The sequence below is a fragment of the Notothenia rossii genome, assembly GCF_949606895.1.
Source record: "Notothenia rossii genome assembly, chromosome: 6".
Lineage (NCBI taxonomy): Eukaryota > Metazoa > Chordata > Actinopteri > Perciformes > Nototheniidae > Notothenia > Notothenia rossii.
In genome coordinates, this window is record NC_136909.1 from 84,237,233 (window position 1) to 84,251,733 (window position 14,501).

General features: G+C 40.5%; 1 protein-coding gene across 1 annotated transcript; it reads left to right on the top strand.

Annotated features, from left to right (window-relative positions):
* Positions 1-2,761: 2,761 nt before the first annotated feature.
* On the top strand, positions 2,762-6,901 carry LOC307044723 (zinc finger MYM-type protein 1-like). The gene is made up of 3 exons (XM_079690025.1): positions 2,762-2,989; positions 3,668-3,751; positions 3,896-6,901. The coding sequence occupies exons 1-3, from the start codon at positions 2,911-2,913 to the stop codon at positions 6,364-6,366; spliced, it is 2,634 nt and encodes an 877-aa protein (XP_079546151.1). The 5' UTR covers positions 2,762-2,910; the 3' UTR covers positions 6,367-6,901.
* The last annotated feature ends 7,600 nt before the right edge of the window (positions 6,902-14,501 follow it).

Here is a 14,501-nt window from a genome sequence, read left to right on the forward strand (position 1 = left end):
TTGAAATTCATCAAGTGTTATATTGTCTTCACATAGAGACAAGTAAAACACTGGTTGGAAAGCAGGTCAATTCACTTCAAGAGGACATACTCAATTCAGGTTCATATTTATAATTTATGCTTCTACTTTGACATGTTCCATGCTCTAAGGTTTGAAACCAGAGCCCAGTCTGTTCTGATTGGTTGGCTGGCTGGCTGTGGCTGTGATTGGTCAACAGCTTAGAGATGATGTCCCTGAACCTATCACGTACAATGTGTTGGAGCGCTAGCCAATAGAAACGCATGTGTTACTATGGAAGTAAAGAAAAAAGTCCAATGGAGGTGTTTCAGACAGATTGAAAGGGGGAGAAACTTTGGGATTTTAGCTTTGAAACCCATTAACATGCAAGAAAAATGTATATAACACACTACAGGAAAGGGAAAACCCCAAAGTGTAACAGGGCCTTTTTAAGAACACTAATAGGGTACTTGTATTTATTGGAAAGCCTGAACAACTAGTTACTTTGCATTACTTTAGTCAATTATTCACTTCCCCTCATACTTGTATTTTCCCACTATTATACAGTTATTTCTTATTTCTAAGAGATATTTTATTAAATCCATCATCCATCGTAACACTTCACTCTTCTTTGTATTGAGCGCTCTCTGTTCTCTTCTCACTCTCTGAACAAAATGTGCTAAAGAAAAAACTGTGAAATCAATGTGCGTTGTAATATGACAATAAACCCAGGGGTTAAAAGACATATTTCCCTTTGTGGTCAGTCAGACTGTTCTACTTTGTGAAGCACCTCAGGAGGGGAACACACACACACACACACACACACACACACACACACACACACACACACACACACACACACACACACACACACACACACACACACACACACACACACACACACACACACACACACACACACACACACACACACACACACACACAGAGGAGTACAAACTGAAATCAATGTTCACAGCAGATCTGAATGGACTGCACTAACCCAACTAAAACCATTAACCTCTAATGGGTGAAACCAACGTGAGCGGGCCTGGCTCTCCACAGCTGGTCTCAGAGCTGCATTAAAACTGAACACTGACTGTCAGCATGTTAACTGTATTAGCAATGTGGCTCCACGCTGCTTATGGAAATAGGATTGACTGCAGGATCGTAGGGAGAGGCTTGGCATGCTAGCATGAGATTTATAATAGAAGTCAATAAAAGTCAAAGTGAGTGTGTGAGTAGGTTACGGCACAACACATGTGTTTTGTAATTGCAGTCAACTTCCAGGGTCAGTAATGGGATTTTAAATCTTCGTTCGTGGCATTAGGGATGTGTGTGTCTGTGTGCATGTGTCTCGATAAATAATGTGCACCAGTAAATGTGTGTTTTTCTGTCACACTGTGTTGTATTTAGTTAGGAATATACCCATTGGCATATTATTTTGTCATGATAATTGACGCCAGGCTCCCCTGAGTAATAGAGATGACATACAGTATGACATGTGTCTTCCTCTAAGTGTCTGATAACAGGAGACATAAATGAGGATGGAAAGTCAGTTTGATCATAAGGAAATGGAAATTGAACGTTTCATAAGGAGTGAATGAAGACTGATGGCTAACAGATGTCTGGTTCTACATACCAGACATACCTCATGTACAGCTTCTCTCCTGGGTGCCACCACAGCAGGCCAAAAGCAATCAAAGTTCCAGCAGGAAACTAAGAAATATAAAACTTTCATTTACTTTGGCTGACTGTGTTTTCTATACCAACTTACCAAAGATTATTTTTGAACATTTGAGTCGATGTTTGATGTTGAACTGGAGAACAACTTTATAGAAACCGAATTTCTTATCTTGAAATATCCATGAGCGGTACAATGAAGGAAGGACTTTTGTACATTTCATGCAATTTGAAATGAAATGTGAAGTGTGTAGCTTATGACACTGAGTGAATAAAAGCACCTTGAAGTTACATTTTAGTTAGTTCGAGCCTAAAAAGCAGCATATCTCAGAATTATTCAAAGATGCACGGATCTTTGGTACTTTCCTGTAAACTACAGTAAGGGCATGAATTCAATGAAATGTATAAGAGGTGTCCCTTGCAGTAATGAACCCAATGAAAAAATGTGTAGGACTAGCATTCCTCACATTTCTAAGGAAGGACTTGTTTTTGTAGCTTTCCAGCCTGAAACGGCACTGGTTTGATATAGCTATTTTGTTAACTCGCAAAAAGCTCTAAAAACCCCACTGTAGTTGTCACCAAACAGCATAACCAACGTCGGTAGGTGAAGATCAATAAAAGCACAACTCAAAATGTAAGATGTTATCTAATGTTCAGTCAGTCAAAAGTCAAAGTGAAAGTCAACTTTATTGTCAATCTCAAAATATATTTGTACACACAGAAAGACTGAAATACTGTTTCCCACAGTCCAGAGGTATAAAAAAACACACACATTAAAATGCAAGAACACAAAATAACCATTTACTTCAAGTAAGCAGGATATATATATTAAAGATGATACGTAAGGGCAGGGCCGGCCCTTCCCACTGGCGAACTAGGCGGTCGCCTAGGGCGCCAGATCTGGAGGGGCGCTGCCGCGCTGCGCTGGGATAAAAAAAAAATTAATAAAAAAAAATTAAAATTATTTTTATTCTGCCTAATTTTCTGCCCTTGATGTAATACATTTACAATAATTGAACAAAGTAAACACCCTTTGCACCCCGGGCCGGCGGCAACATTTTGCATTTGCCCTGTAGGATGGGCGCTGTAACTGTAAGTGATGAAAGGGGGGGATGGTCGCTTATTATCAGGCACCCACAGGCCGTGGCTCACAGCCAAAGTGACGCGGCAGCTCCAGCTGAAAGTGTCGGAGATCGCAACGATCGCAACAGCAAGAGGCAAAACATTAGCATTATGAAAAGGTCCAAGCCTTCTGGGGCAACGGGAAGGAAACGGAAAAAAGAACAGGAGGAATCGAAAGTCAAAGACAGAGGTAAGTCGGCTTGTGTAAAAAAAAAAATTCAGTATGTACTGTACCGTTAGACATTTGATTTTAAGCTAGCTAGCTAGCTAAGGAGGTAGCCATGATACAGCTTTGATGCCATGCTAGCAGCGAGCCTCTGATACAGAATGATAGATACAAATGATTTTAAGTTTTTATTTATGTGTTATTATTCCTATATAATCTTTTTGTAAATAATATCCTACTTTTATATTGTGATAGCTGTAAATTGATCCTCCAATAGTGTTTAATTTGTCAGATAGTTTATTTTCACGGTCAACTTGTGTGTATATATATATATATTTATTTTTCTGTTTATTTTCTATTATATTTTTTTTATTTTCTGCACTTTTTAATGTCTAATTATTGTGCAATGCTTTGTTTTATATGCTGATGTAACGAAATAATGTTAATGTTAGCCAGAAGAAAGCTATCTGGATAACTGCTCCTTTGTATAAAGTGAGGCTGACCAACCAATATGGGCATATGTTATTATTTAGTTGTTACTTATGTTTGCAAATGATCTCCTGGGGCAGCAGAACCTCACTTTTATATAGGCCAGTTGTGAACTTGCATACAGCTGAGGCAGATTGCAGCAGTTATTTTTGCCTGACTGTATATAAATGTTTTTGCTTGTAATGTGCTAATATCTACCCTATAAATGTCCAGCTGCACTTGAGAAATACCTCAAAAAGCCCCCAGTTGCTGGAGAAGGAACATCTGATCTCCCATGTACATCACACTCTGAAGAATGTAAGTTTTGCCAAACATTTATGGTCTCTGTGTAATCGTTCATACACTACTTTTTTGTCATTATTATTATTGTTATTATTATGATAAATAATGAAAACTGAAGCATGAATAACTTCTTTGCATGTTTGGATTGCCTGCCTGCAGGTGAAGGAATAACGAGCATAGTATGTGAGTCCACCATTGCAGCCCCCTCAGATCCTGCTGACTGCCCAGGCCCATCTGCAGTCCCCTCAGATCCTGCTGACTGCCCAGGCCCATCTGAGTCCACCATTGCAGTCCCCTCAGATCCTGCTGACTGCCCAGGCCCATCTGAGTCCACCATTGCAGTCCCCTCAGATCCTGCTGACTGCCCAGGCCCATCTGAGTCCACCATTGCAGTCCCCTCAGATCCTGCTGACTGCCCAGGCCCACCTGAGTCCACCATTGCAGTCCCCTCAGATCCTGCTGACTGGCCAGCACTGAGTGATACTGTGAGGATGGAGTTAGTCAGACGTGGGCCATATCATTTAAAATCCGACTTCACTTTTCCTAAAAAGGAGGGAGGGAGAAGTTGCCATCATCACTACTTTTACAGAAGATTAGTGAATGGAGAGACAATCAAGAGGAGCTGGGTTGTGTATTCCAAGAAAAACAAAAGTATTTACTGCTTTTGCTGCAAGCTGTTCTCCCAAAAAGAGTACCAACTAATCAGCAGTGGACTAAATGACTGGAAAAATTGCACTGACAAACTAAAAACACATGAGAACAGCCCAGAACACTCTAGGCACATGACGTTGTGGAAGGAACTGGAGACTCGACTTGAAAAGGGCCTAACTATAGACAAGGTAGAAATGGCACTTATGGAGGCTGAAAAGAGGAAGTGGCGTGAAGTCCTGACCAGGTTGGTGGCAATAATTCAGTCGTTGGCAGAGCGAAATATTGCCTTTAGAGGGACGACAGAAACACTTAACCAGCCAAATAATGGCAACTTCCTGAAGGAGGTAGAGCTCATGGCGAAGTTCGACCCAGTCCTCAAACAGCATGTTGCTGAGGTCCAAAGAGGAACCACCAATATTTCCTATTTGGGAAAAAGAATTCAAAATGAACTGATAGATTGCATCAGTGGGAAGATTGGGGACCATATGGTCAAGGAAATCAAACAATCCAAATACTTTTCAATTATTTTGGATTGCACCCCAGATTTGAGCCATACAGAGCAACTATCAGTCATTATTCGACTAGTTACAACCCAGGACACGCCTCAAATAAAAGAACATTTTATGGGGTTCCTTGAGGTAGAACAGTCCACTGGAGAAAGCCTTTCAACCCTGATTCTAAAGAGATTAGAACAGCTTGATATCCCTTTTGAAGACTGTAGAGGGCAGTCTTATGACAACGGTGCAAATATGAAAGGAAAGAGGAAAGGAGTCCAAGCCAGACTTGTTCAAATCAATCCAAGGGCTTTATTTGTGCCATGCGGAGCACATACATTGAACCTGGTGGTAGCTGATGCAGCAAAAAGCTCTGCAGAAGCCACTAGCTACTTTGGCTACCTGCAGAAGCTTTTCACACTCTTCTCTGCCTCCACTCAGAGATGGTCCATCCTAAAAAGCCATGTGAACATCACATTGAAATCATGGTCTGATACCAGATGGGAGAGTCGGATCAACAGCATAGAGGCTGTAAGGTATCAGGCTGCAGAAGTCAGAGATGCACTTCTAGAGGTGAGGGATAAAGCCACAGATGGAGTCGTAAAAATTGAGGCACAATCTTTGGCTGAAGAGGTTGGATCATACCGCTTTGCAATATGCACTGTGGTATGGTATGACATCCTGACCAACATCCAACATGTCAGCAAAATGTTGCAATCAGTGTCAATGCAGTTGGATATTGCTGTTGACCTCCTGAGAAAAACAGAAGTTTCTTTGGTCAGCTACAGAGGCAATGGATTTGCTTCTGCCCAAGCATCTGCCAAAGACATCTGTGGCCAAATGAATGTGGAAGCTGTTCTCAAGCAGAAGAGGCTGAGATCAACCAAGAGACAGTTCTCCTATGAGTCCCAGGAGGAGCAAGTGAGTGATGCACTAAAGAAACTCGAAGTTTCTTTTTTCAATATGGTGGTGGATGTTTCCATTGCATCACTGCAGGAGAGATTCAAGGCCTTAGGTGAAGTAGAGAAAAAGTTTGGGGTGCTACTCAACTTCCCTGACCTGCCAAAGGAATATCTGACGAAGCAGTGTGAAACACTCAGCAACACCCTGAGCTGGGGTGGGCAGTCAGACCTGGATAAGAGGGAACTTGCACTGGAGATGCAGAATTTCCCAGCTTTGCCAAAAGCCAACATGACTACCCTGGAACTTCTGACTTTCCTACAGGAGAAGAAAATGAACGAAGTGTATCCAAATATGTGGGTGGCCCTCAGGATCGCTGTCACTATTCCAGTGACAGTTGCTGCTGGGGAGAGGAGCTTCTCCAAATTGAAGCTCATTAAAACATACCTGAGGTCGTCAATGGCTCAAGAACGCCTCAATGGATTAGCTTTAATAAGCATCAATCGCAAGGTTTCGGGGCAAATATCATTTGACGACACAATAAATGAATTTGCAGCAAGGAAGTCCAGACGTGTCCGACTTTAAGGATGTGGACTAATTAAAGGACACAATAACATAGCAGAGACTTGTTGTTCTGATTGCCTGTTTCATTTGATTTATAGTGTGTGTAATGTTGTTCATTATCTTAATTTATTTGCAATAACCTCAGTTGTAAGAGCTCCGTTGGCTATATTTTTGTCCACGTTTGCACTTTCTTTTCTTGAAGTTTTAAGAGAAGCTACTTTTGTTTGATGAGTGATTTTCATTTAATAACTACAATAATAATAATAAGGATAAAATAAATAAAAAATATGTTACATTTATTTGTTATTGGCTGTGGGTTATTGGTTATGTTCACATACTTATTTGGTTATTAAAATGTAAACCGATCTTTTTCATATGGGTGTTTAGAGTTGTACCCCTAGATCTAGTCTCTAGTAATTCTGCTCAAAGTGCACCAGATTGAAGCATTTTACTTTAAAATGTTAAAACAAATCTTTCCGAAGGGGGCATACCCCCGGACCCCCCTAGAGGATGTGACATCCACCCCCCAATTAAAACATGTTCATACAATAATGAATACATTTGAAACCTTCTTTATGTATATTACCTATGTCAATACGTTTCAGTTTTTGTAGTGTATTGGTCTTTTGTAGAGATTTTTCATTTATTCTTTATATATTCTATTGTGTATTGCTTGGAGGCGGGGGGGGGGGGGGGGCACCAAATCATAATCTCGCCTAGGGCACCAAAATGTCTAGGGCCGGCCCTGCGTAAGGGATAATGTGCTGCGACGCGGTCCTTATGGGGAAAAGAACACCGACAGGCTGATCAGGAGCCCGACGCGAAGCGGAGGGATCTAGATCGGCATGAATTATCCCGCTAATTACATGGCCACATTCTCAAAAAAGTAACGTTATGACTCCAACTATTAATTGAAATGCTTTTATGGATTTAGAAAATGATTTTATTGATTTAAAAAATAGTTGTATGTATTGATTTAAATTGACATGCATCCGCTAAGAAAAATAGTCTGTTGTTACCGTTTGAACTAACGTAGCAACGGCAGGAACTGCTTCGATAGCGTTTCTGAGGAGCTTTTTGATTACAGATTTGAAAACATCGCTGCTTGCTTTAAAAGTAGCACAATTCATTATGTCAAATCTTGGAAAGTATCTAGATATCCCTGCCCTAATGCCAAAGTAACTGCACACTGAATGTGTCACCGTTTGATGTCTATGTCTGGACCCCTGCGTAAAAAGGAGGGTTTCTGCCCGTTACTTCTCAGCTGTTTTCTTGTCGCTCTTGTCTTGTCAGTTAGTTTGCTTTTCAGCCAAACTGTATACAGTTAAATCGAACGGATTTGTTTGTGCAGATGTGAGCGTCCTTAACAACGGTCAATAAATGCTTGACAGCGGTCTGTCTATTCTGGATTACCAACGTGTCACGTGTTCTGAATTGACCAATCATAATCGAGTATTCAACTAAACCATGTAATAGATAGTGTAAATGAGAGTGAAAAAATGTCCATAGCAGCGTAAAAGTGACTGGTGCTGAATTGTTTGTGTCGGTGTAATGTTGACGAGGATCTTTAGACCGGCAACTGTTTGCTAACACATTGCTGCGATAAGGTGATTATGTGTTAGGGGTGAATTAAACACTTGTTTCTTTGCCCCCAGTGGTTAAAATATATAATAATGACACTTTAAAGAGCTGTGTAAAAAGACAGAGATGGAGAACCTGGACAGGCAGAATCTGATTAGCATGTTAAGGTAATTCAATAGTTTAAAGTAGCCTAATGCAGCCTGGATGAGCTCCTTACAGACTCACAGGAAAGTTATTCTCACAAGCTCAGCGATCCTATCCCCTGCAGTCAATAGATGAAGTGTTCTTCGCAGGATAAGGAGAGGAAAGTAAGTGCGTCTAAGTGAACTTTAGGAGCTTTAAATAGATGTGTTTTATACAGTAAATAACGTGCAAAAAACGAAATATTGATGTAGTCATGGATAACTCAGGATTTGTTTATTTGTTTACTTAATTTAGAATCAGTAATATTTTGGTAAATCAATTTGACACTGCTTCATTTTGTATTGTATACTAATTCTCATGTTGCATTTTTGTATTATTGTTTCACACATTTGAGATAAATCTAATCAAATACAAATAAATAAGTTAAGGCCTGTAAATACATTGCAAAGTAGTTTTTATAGGAATTTGTTATGACCTCCAACAGCTGATGTTCTTTTGGCGCAGAAAGCCAAACATGTGATGTGTCACACTTAGCTTTCTTACTGTGAAAAACTCTCACCTTTGAATCAGCCCTGTCTCTGAATAACTCCTTTCATTTGGAATATTTAACACCTGAAACTCATTGAGGGTTGTCTTTGTGCGCTGAAATGTCTTTCAAGCTCTGCGAGGACACAGGACCAGCGAGCGGGACCCTGACAGGAAGAGAACCTGATCAAACAAGCCTCTGATTGCTCCAGACGTGCGGCGTAAATCCACAGCTTCAGATCCTAACCAGAGAGTGTACTTAGGGATGAATCTGGATATCTGGACTTTTCAGCTCTGGACACTCATCCCTAACATCAGCCGGTTCATTTGAAAGTAAAGTATTTTCAAATTGTGTCATGGCCTGCCGATCTTTTTCTCTAAATCTCTCTGAAAACGGGATTAAGGCTGTCTGGAAATGTTGACAATGTTGTAAATGATGACTAGTCTCAGATAATGTGTGTGAAAATACATCTGACGGTTTTCTACATACTTAAAAAATTAATCATCAACAATTACAGATGACTAAATGTTCCCCTGTCATCCCTCCAATGTGTCAATCATCCAGTTACCTTCAGGATAAAAAAATGTGACCTTTATTCAGTTCAATACTTATTATTGTAGCGTTGGTGTATCTGTCAAATGGTTGCTGTGTAAAAGTCCACTATGTTATTGTTTGCCTTATTTGTTGTTAATCTTCCTAACATTGAAATGTGGTTAAAAGAAGTGTGTGGTATTGTTCAGTTGCAGAGGTTGCGCTAGAATTTTTCGCTGCCCGCCATTTTAACGGACAGGATCGTAGAATGTCAGTAAAAATCCAGAATAACCCGTCGGCCTTTACACAACTCTGACGAGGGGGGGAGAACATGCTCGTGAACTGTCAACGGGGGGGTGCATGCCCACTGCACCTCGCGGGAGCTCGCACAGCGTATTTGTACGGCGAAATTAGGTTTGGGAACGGTATCATTTCGTTTTTGGCTGGCATGCATTTAACACGGCATAACACCGGAGCCTCGCTGCGGGGAAACTGTGGCGCTGTTCCGAGTTTGTTCGGTTAACGCGACCTCTGTTCAGTTGTTCCACACATTTCTTGTCCAGGTTAAAAAAAACATTGGTTTACAAGACATTTATAGAAATAAACTTGTTCTCGTAAGGATTTTTGAACTACCAGCAAGTAAATTGCAAGACTTGATCCTTATTCTAAGTCTTCTGATTTTTTATGGGGTTGTCAAATTTCACATAACTCCAATGTATGTCCTTTGACTGTATTTGATGATGAATGCATTTAATTGAATTATGCTCTCTCTCATGATCATCAGAAGCCAACCTCCTATCCATCCCCACCCGCACCAATCACCGGACCTGAAGGGGCAGAGCCTTCTCCGTCGCTGCCCCCTCCCTCTGGAACTCACTCCCACAACCCATCAGAGACTGCACCGACCTCACCACCTTCAAAAAACTCACAAAAACTCACCTCTTCAATCTGGCTTTTCATGTGTGATTGTTTTTGTATTATTTGACTTTAACTTTAACTATATATTTATTTGTTGTTCCTTTCTTCTCTTTTCTTTTCTCTTCACTATTATCTGTAAAGTGTCTTTGAGCACCTGTAAAAGCGCTAACAAATTAAATCTATTATTATTATTATTATTATTATTATTATTATTATGATGGGTGTCTCTTTTGCAAAAGGTGATTAAAAAGTCAAAGGCAAGTCTTTGATTGTTTTATCGCTGAATTTCCATACGTGTTTATTTGACTTGTCAGCACCAACCTAGTGTGAATAGTTTTAGTTTAATTGAAAAAAAAACGGGAATAATGGCCATGATAATTGCAACAGAAATGCAAATCCTCGTTACAAATATATTGCCAAAACCACAGTGACAGCTATAACTCTCTAATGTCAGCATCAACCCAATTGGTTAAAAAAGAATGAGAAAAATATGAAATACCGCAAAACTATCATAATCCCAATACTGCCAAATGTAATTTATGTGACTGCAAAAAGTCACACTGTTAACGATATAAATGTTGCGTTTGCAGCCCTTCAGTAATCTACTCTGATATAGAGTGGTGCCATGACCCTTGTCAAATATGTCAAACATATTTGATCAGACCAGTTTCACTTTATTGTATTTGACAGTGCTGACAGACAGAGGGTCAGTGTCAGCAAACACAGTGACAATGAACTGACGGCTGGGTAAGTTCTGGAAGATAACGCGGAGTCCTTGGGGGACACTTAAGGGTAAATGTCAACTGGGTGCTATTTCTGTTTTGGCAAATGCCCCAAATCCTGGAGGACTTGAGTTGGAAATGTGTGTTTAGTCAGGAAATCCTAAACGGAAAATGGGCTTCTTTTTGTTTATCCTATCACAGAGACAGCTTGGCAGACAGAGCACAGAGAGCTGACATCGGGCATGTTGTGGAAGGCAGTGTTTGAGGAGAGACGTTTTTGTATATCTCGCGGTGAGTCAACTCTAACCCCACATGACTCCAGGGAAAACCTTTTTCCTTCAACAAACAGAGAAATCTTCCTCTGGGCATCCAGACACACACTCCAGAAGTAAAAGGTTGAAACTCAGCTCATGACCTTGCTCGTCAGCTTGGCTCTCCTTTGTTGTGACTCTCAACTAACACAAAAAACATATCTATATGATGGTCAGAGTGCAGCTGAGCACGAATCAGTGGGAGGCGTTTACTTCCCTTTCTCTCTGTTGTCTGGTTTCAGATTGTTGTGGATTGGGTTTCAGTTGTGTAAACGGGAATAATCCTTTGATAATTATTTTCTCTCCTTCTCGAACACAAAGGTTTGGCTCTGACCGTAAATATCAACCATCAGGACAGAAGCTCAATGGCTTCAAGGCTTGTTACATCATTCTTAATCTAACAAAAGAGTTGAATAAGCTAAAGGAAGGTTGTTTCAATGATCCCTTGAATGAGCACGATAAATCCATTATTTACGAGCGTTACTGACAGCTCACAGGACTGAAGGTGCAAATGTATGTAAGGCTATGAAGACGTACCTTCACGCAAGCAGAACATAGCATGTAATCAAAACATGATTGTGATTGGGCAACCTGTCATTGGATTTTGACCAAATGTACTATGGCAATACTGGAAAACAAACTAGATTAGCATGCAACATGTCGATATTTTAATTATATACTGGGGAGTTAATTACATGTTTCATTTAGACACCTGTTTTCAATATGGACCAAAATGTGCATGATAAATACGGCCATCCTGAACCAACATGCCAAACATAATTAATGTTGGCAATCTAACGCAGCGTCCACACGGCGGCGTGCGTTGAAGCTTGCCGGTGGGTGTGTCTGAAGCTCGACCAACAACCAATCACATGAATCTCCCGCCCCGGGCACACAAGCACGCGGTTAATTATCTAGAGCTTGTACTGGCATATGATTTGATTGGCTGACGCTTCCGTCGAAGCTTCAAAAGTTGAACATTGCTCAACTTTTGAAGCGAGCAACGCGAGCAAAGCGAAGCTCCCACAATGCAGTTCGGCAAAGCGTGACGTCAGCCCATTCAAAGTCAATGGGCAGGAGCGTTGACGCTTCAACGCACGACGCCGTGTGGACGGGCCGTAATGCTTAGTTAGTGTTTTATTTTTCCCAAATGAGATGTTTTCATAATGCTAAGAAGCAGTAAATAACAGGATTGAAAGGAACGTTTTTGCAGTTATGTAGAAAATAACATGTTCACTGTGCTTAGAGTAATATGTAGAGAATGTGTCATTTTTTTTTTCTGTCTCTTGCTTTCCAACTTCTTTTGGTGGAAGACATGTTTTTTTAGGCAAACGTTGAAGTTGGCATCACAAGGACTCTCTTGACAAAAAGCCAATTGGATTTGTCCATTTGATTTTGGAACATTGCAGAGAATAAGCTCTGTGGAAAACACATTTTTGATACTTAAATGGTTTGTTTACGAGAATAATCTCCACATATTAACACAACCTTATGCATTTTAAAGTAAAAAGCTAATGTTGGGCTATAAAGGACGTTCACATGACGTCACCACCGCTAAGCTAAAGGTCGCTAATGTTGGGCGTGATGAGGTTTAGTGGTCTCATTTAGACACAAGTGAAATTAAATTCACTAGTGGGGTATATCTTACATATGTTATGTTGTAGAATGAAAAGTTAAAGTCTCTTTCGCTTGTGTTAACCACAGACTTTACTTCAAGCTTCTAACCAACGTCTTACTCTGAGACGAGAAGTGCTCAGGGGTTTAAGGACTCATTTCTGCAACACTTTATACTATCCAGCAACTTTTACATTTCCACCGTGGCACATTTTGGAAGCAGAACCTGTTATAAAGCAAACACACATTTTTGGGGATACAAAAGGTTTCTAAGAGCACTTCAACTCGAACCAATTTTAATCCCACTGTTAGCACTGAATACCACAATCATCAAATCATTACCTGCTGAATTTCAGGGGAACACAAAGCCAACCACCAGCGAAGAGTTGCCTCAGCAGTGGATGAAAGCTTTTTGTCAGCTGCAAACATGTCACTATACTTTTACCAGAGTCCCACCCTCCAATGCATTTGATCTGGGGAGTGAGGACATTTGATGTGTCTGATTTGATTCCAGTCATCACGCTGGCTCTCACATGTTTGAAGCCTCTCGGTGTGCTGTGATGGAAGCTTTGATATTCTCTGCTTTGACCTTTCCTGCCCTTGCTGACATTTAATGTGACAGGGACGGCTGATGTGTTTCACTCCCAGCAGATACATGCGGGAAACCAGCAATCCCTCTCATGTCTCAGTGAATACACCAGCTTTTTGAATACTTTGGTGTCATTCGGGATGGGATTTAATAGCCTCTCATTCCATTTGCTTAGAAGGTTATGTTTTTGGCTGGCTTTATCTGTTTGTTTGAATTTTAAAAGAGTGAAGTACTGGCCCGACCAAATTAGAATCACAAAGGATATCTAAGAACATGCGAGTGCACCATTGGACTTGGTGGAGGCCATTCTAACTGAATATGAGAATAGTTAAAGATCTGCTTCTTGAAAAGGAATTATTTTACTTGATCTGTCACAGTTAGCTCTGGAACTCCCTCCCCCAAGACCTCCGTGAGTCTGAGTCCATCACCCTGTTCCAGTCCTGCCTCAAAACCCACCTCTTCAACTCTGTATCCATAAGACCCCCCCCCCCCCCCCCCCCATCTCAACCAACTTCCTCCTGACTGCTTTTCTGTTTTGTTTTGTTTCTTTGTTTCTTTTTGGTTTTGGTTTTGTTTTGTTTGTCTACCCTCCCTCCCAAATGTAAAGCGTCGTTGGGTTCAAGAAAAGCACTATAGAAATACAATTTATTATTATTATTATTAGTTAGGGTCAAGTTTTAGGGTTTTACTCGCTTGCAAAGAACACCTGAAAAATAAATGGTTATCTTTTGTTATTGGGCCACACTGGAAAAAAATGCTGCTCCAAAAACAAGTTAAACAATAATGAAAAAAAGCTGTTTTCACTTGAAATAAGTACAAAAATTAGTGAAAGTTAGCTTGGTAAGAGTTCTTGAAATAAGAAGGGATATTTAGATAAATCAGATCTTGCAATTATCTGGGAGAACTCATTTTGAACTATATTTGACCTGAATCAGGAAATGTTGAGTTACAATATAAGCTGCAAATGCTCAAAAGTTTTCTGTTTTCTGATGTTAGTTGGTGAATTTCTAATAAATACGTAAAGAAAAATGTTTCATCTTGTTGGGGAAATATTTTCCAAGGCCCATAACTTTGACCCAGTGTATCAGTTCTGTCCTGACTGAGCACACGCACCTGTAGCCTGGGCTGCTGTGCTCTCAGTGTTCTGTCTCCCTGTCCCTGCCTGTTGGCGTCAGCTGACAGAGGTGTTATGCTTCTATCTTGTTATGCACAATGTTGCA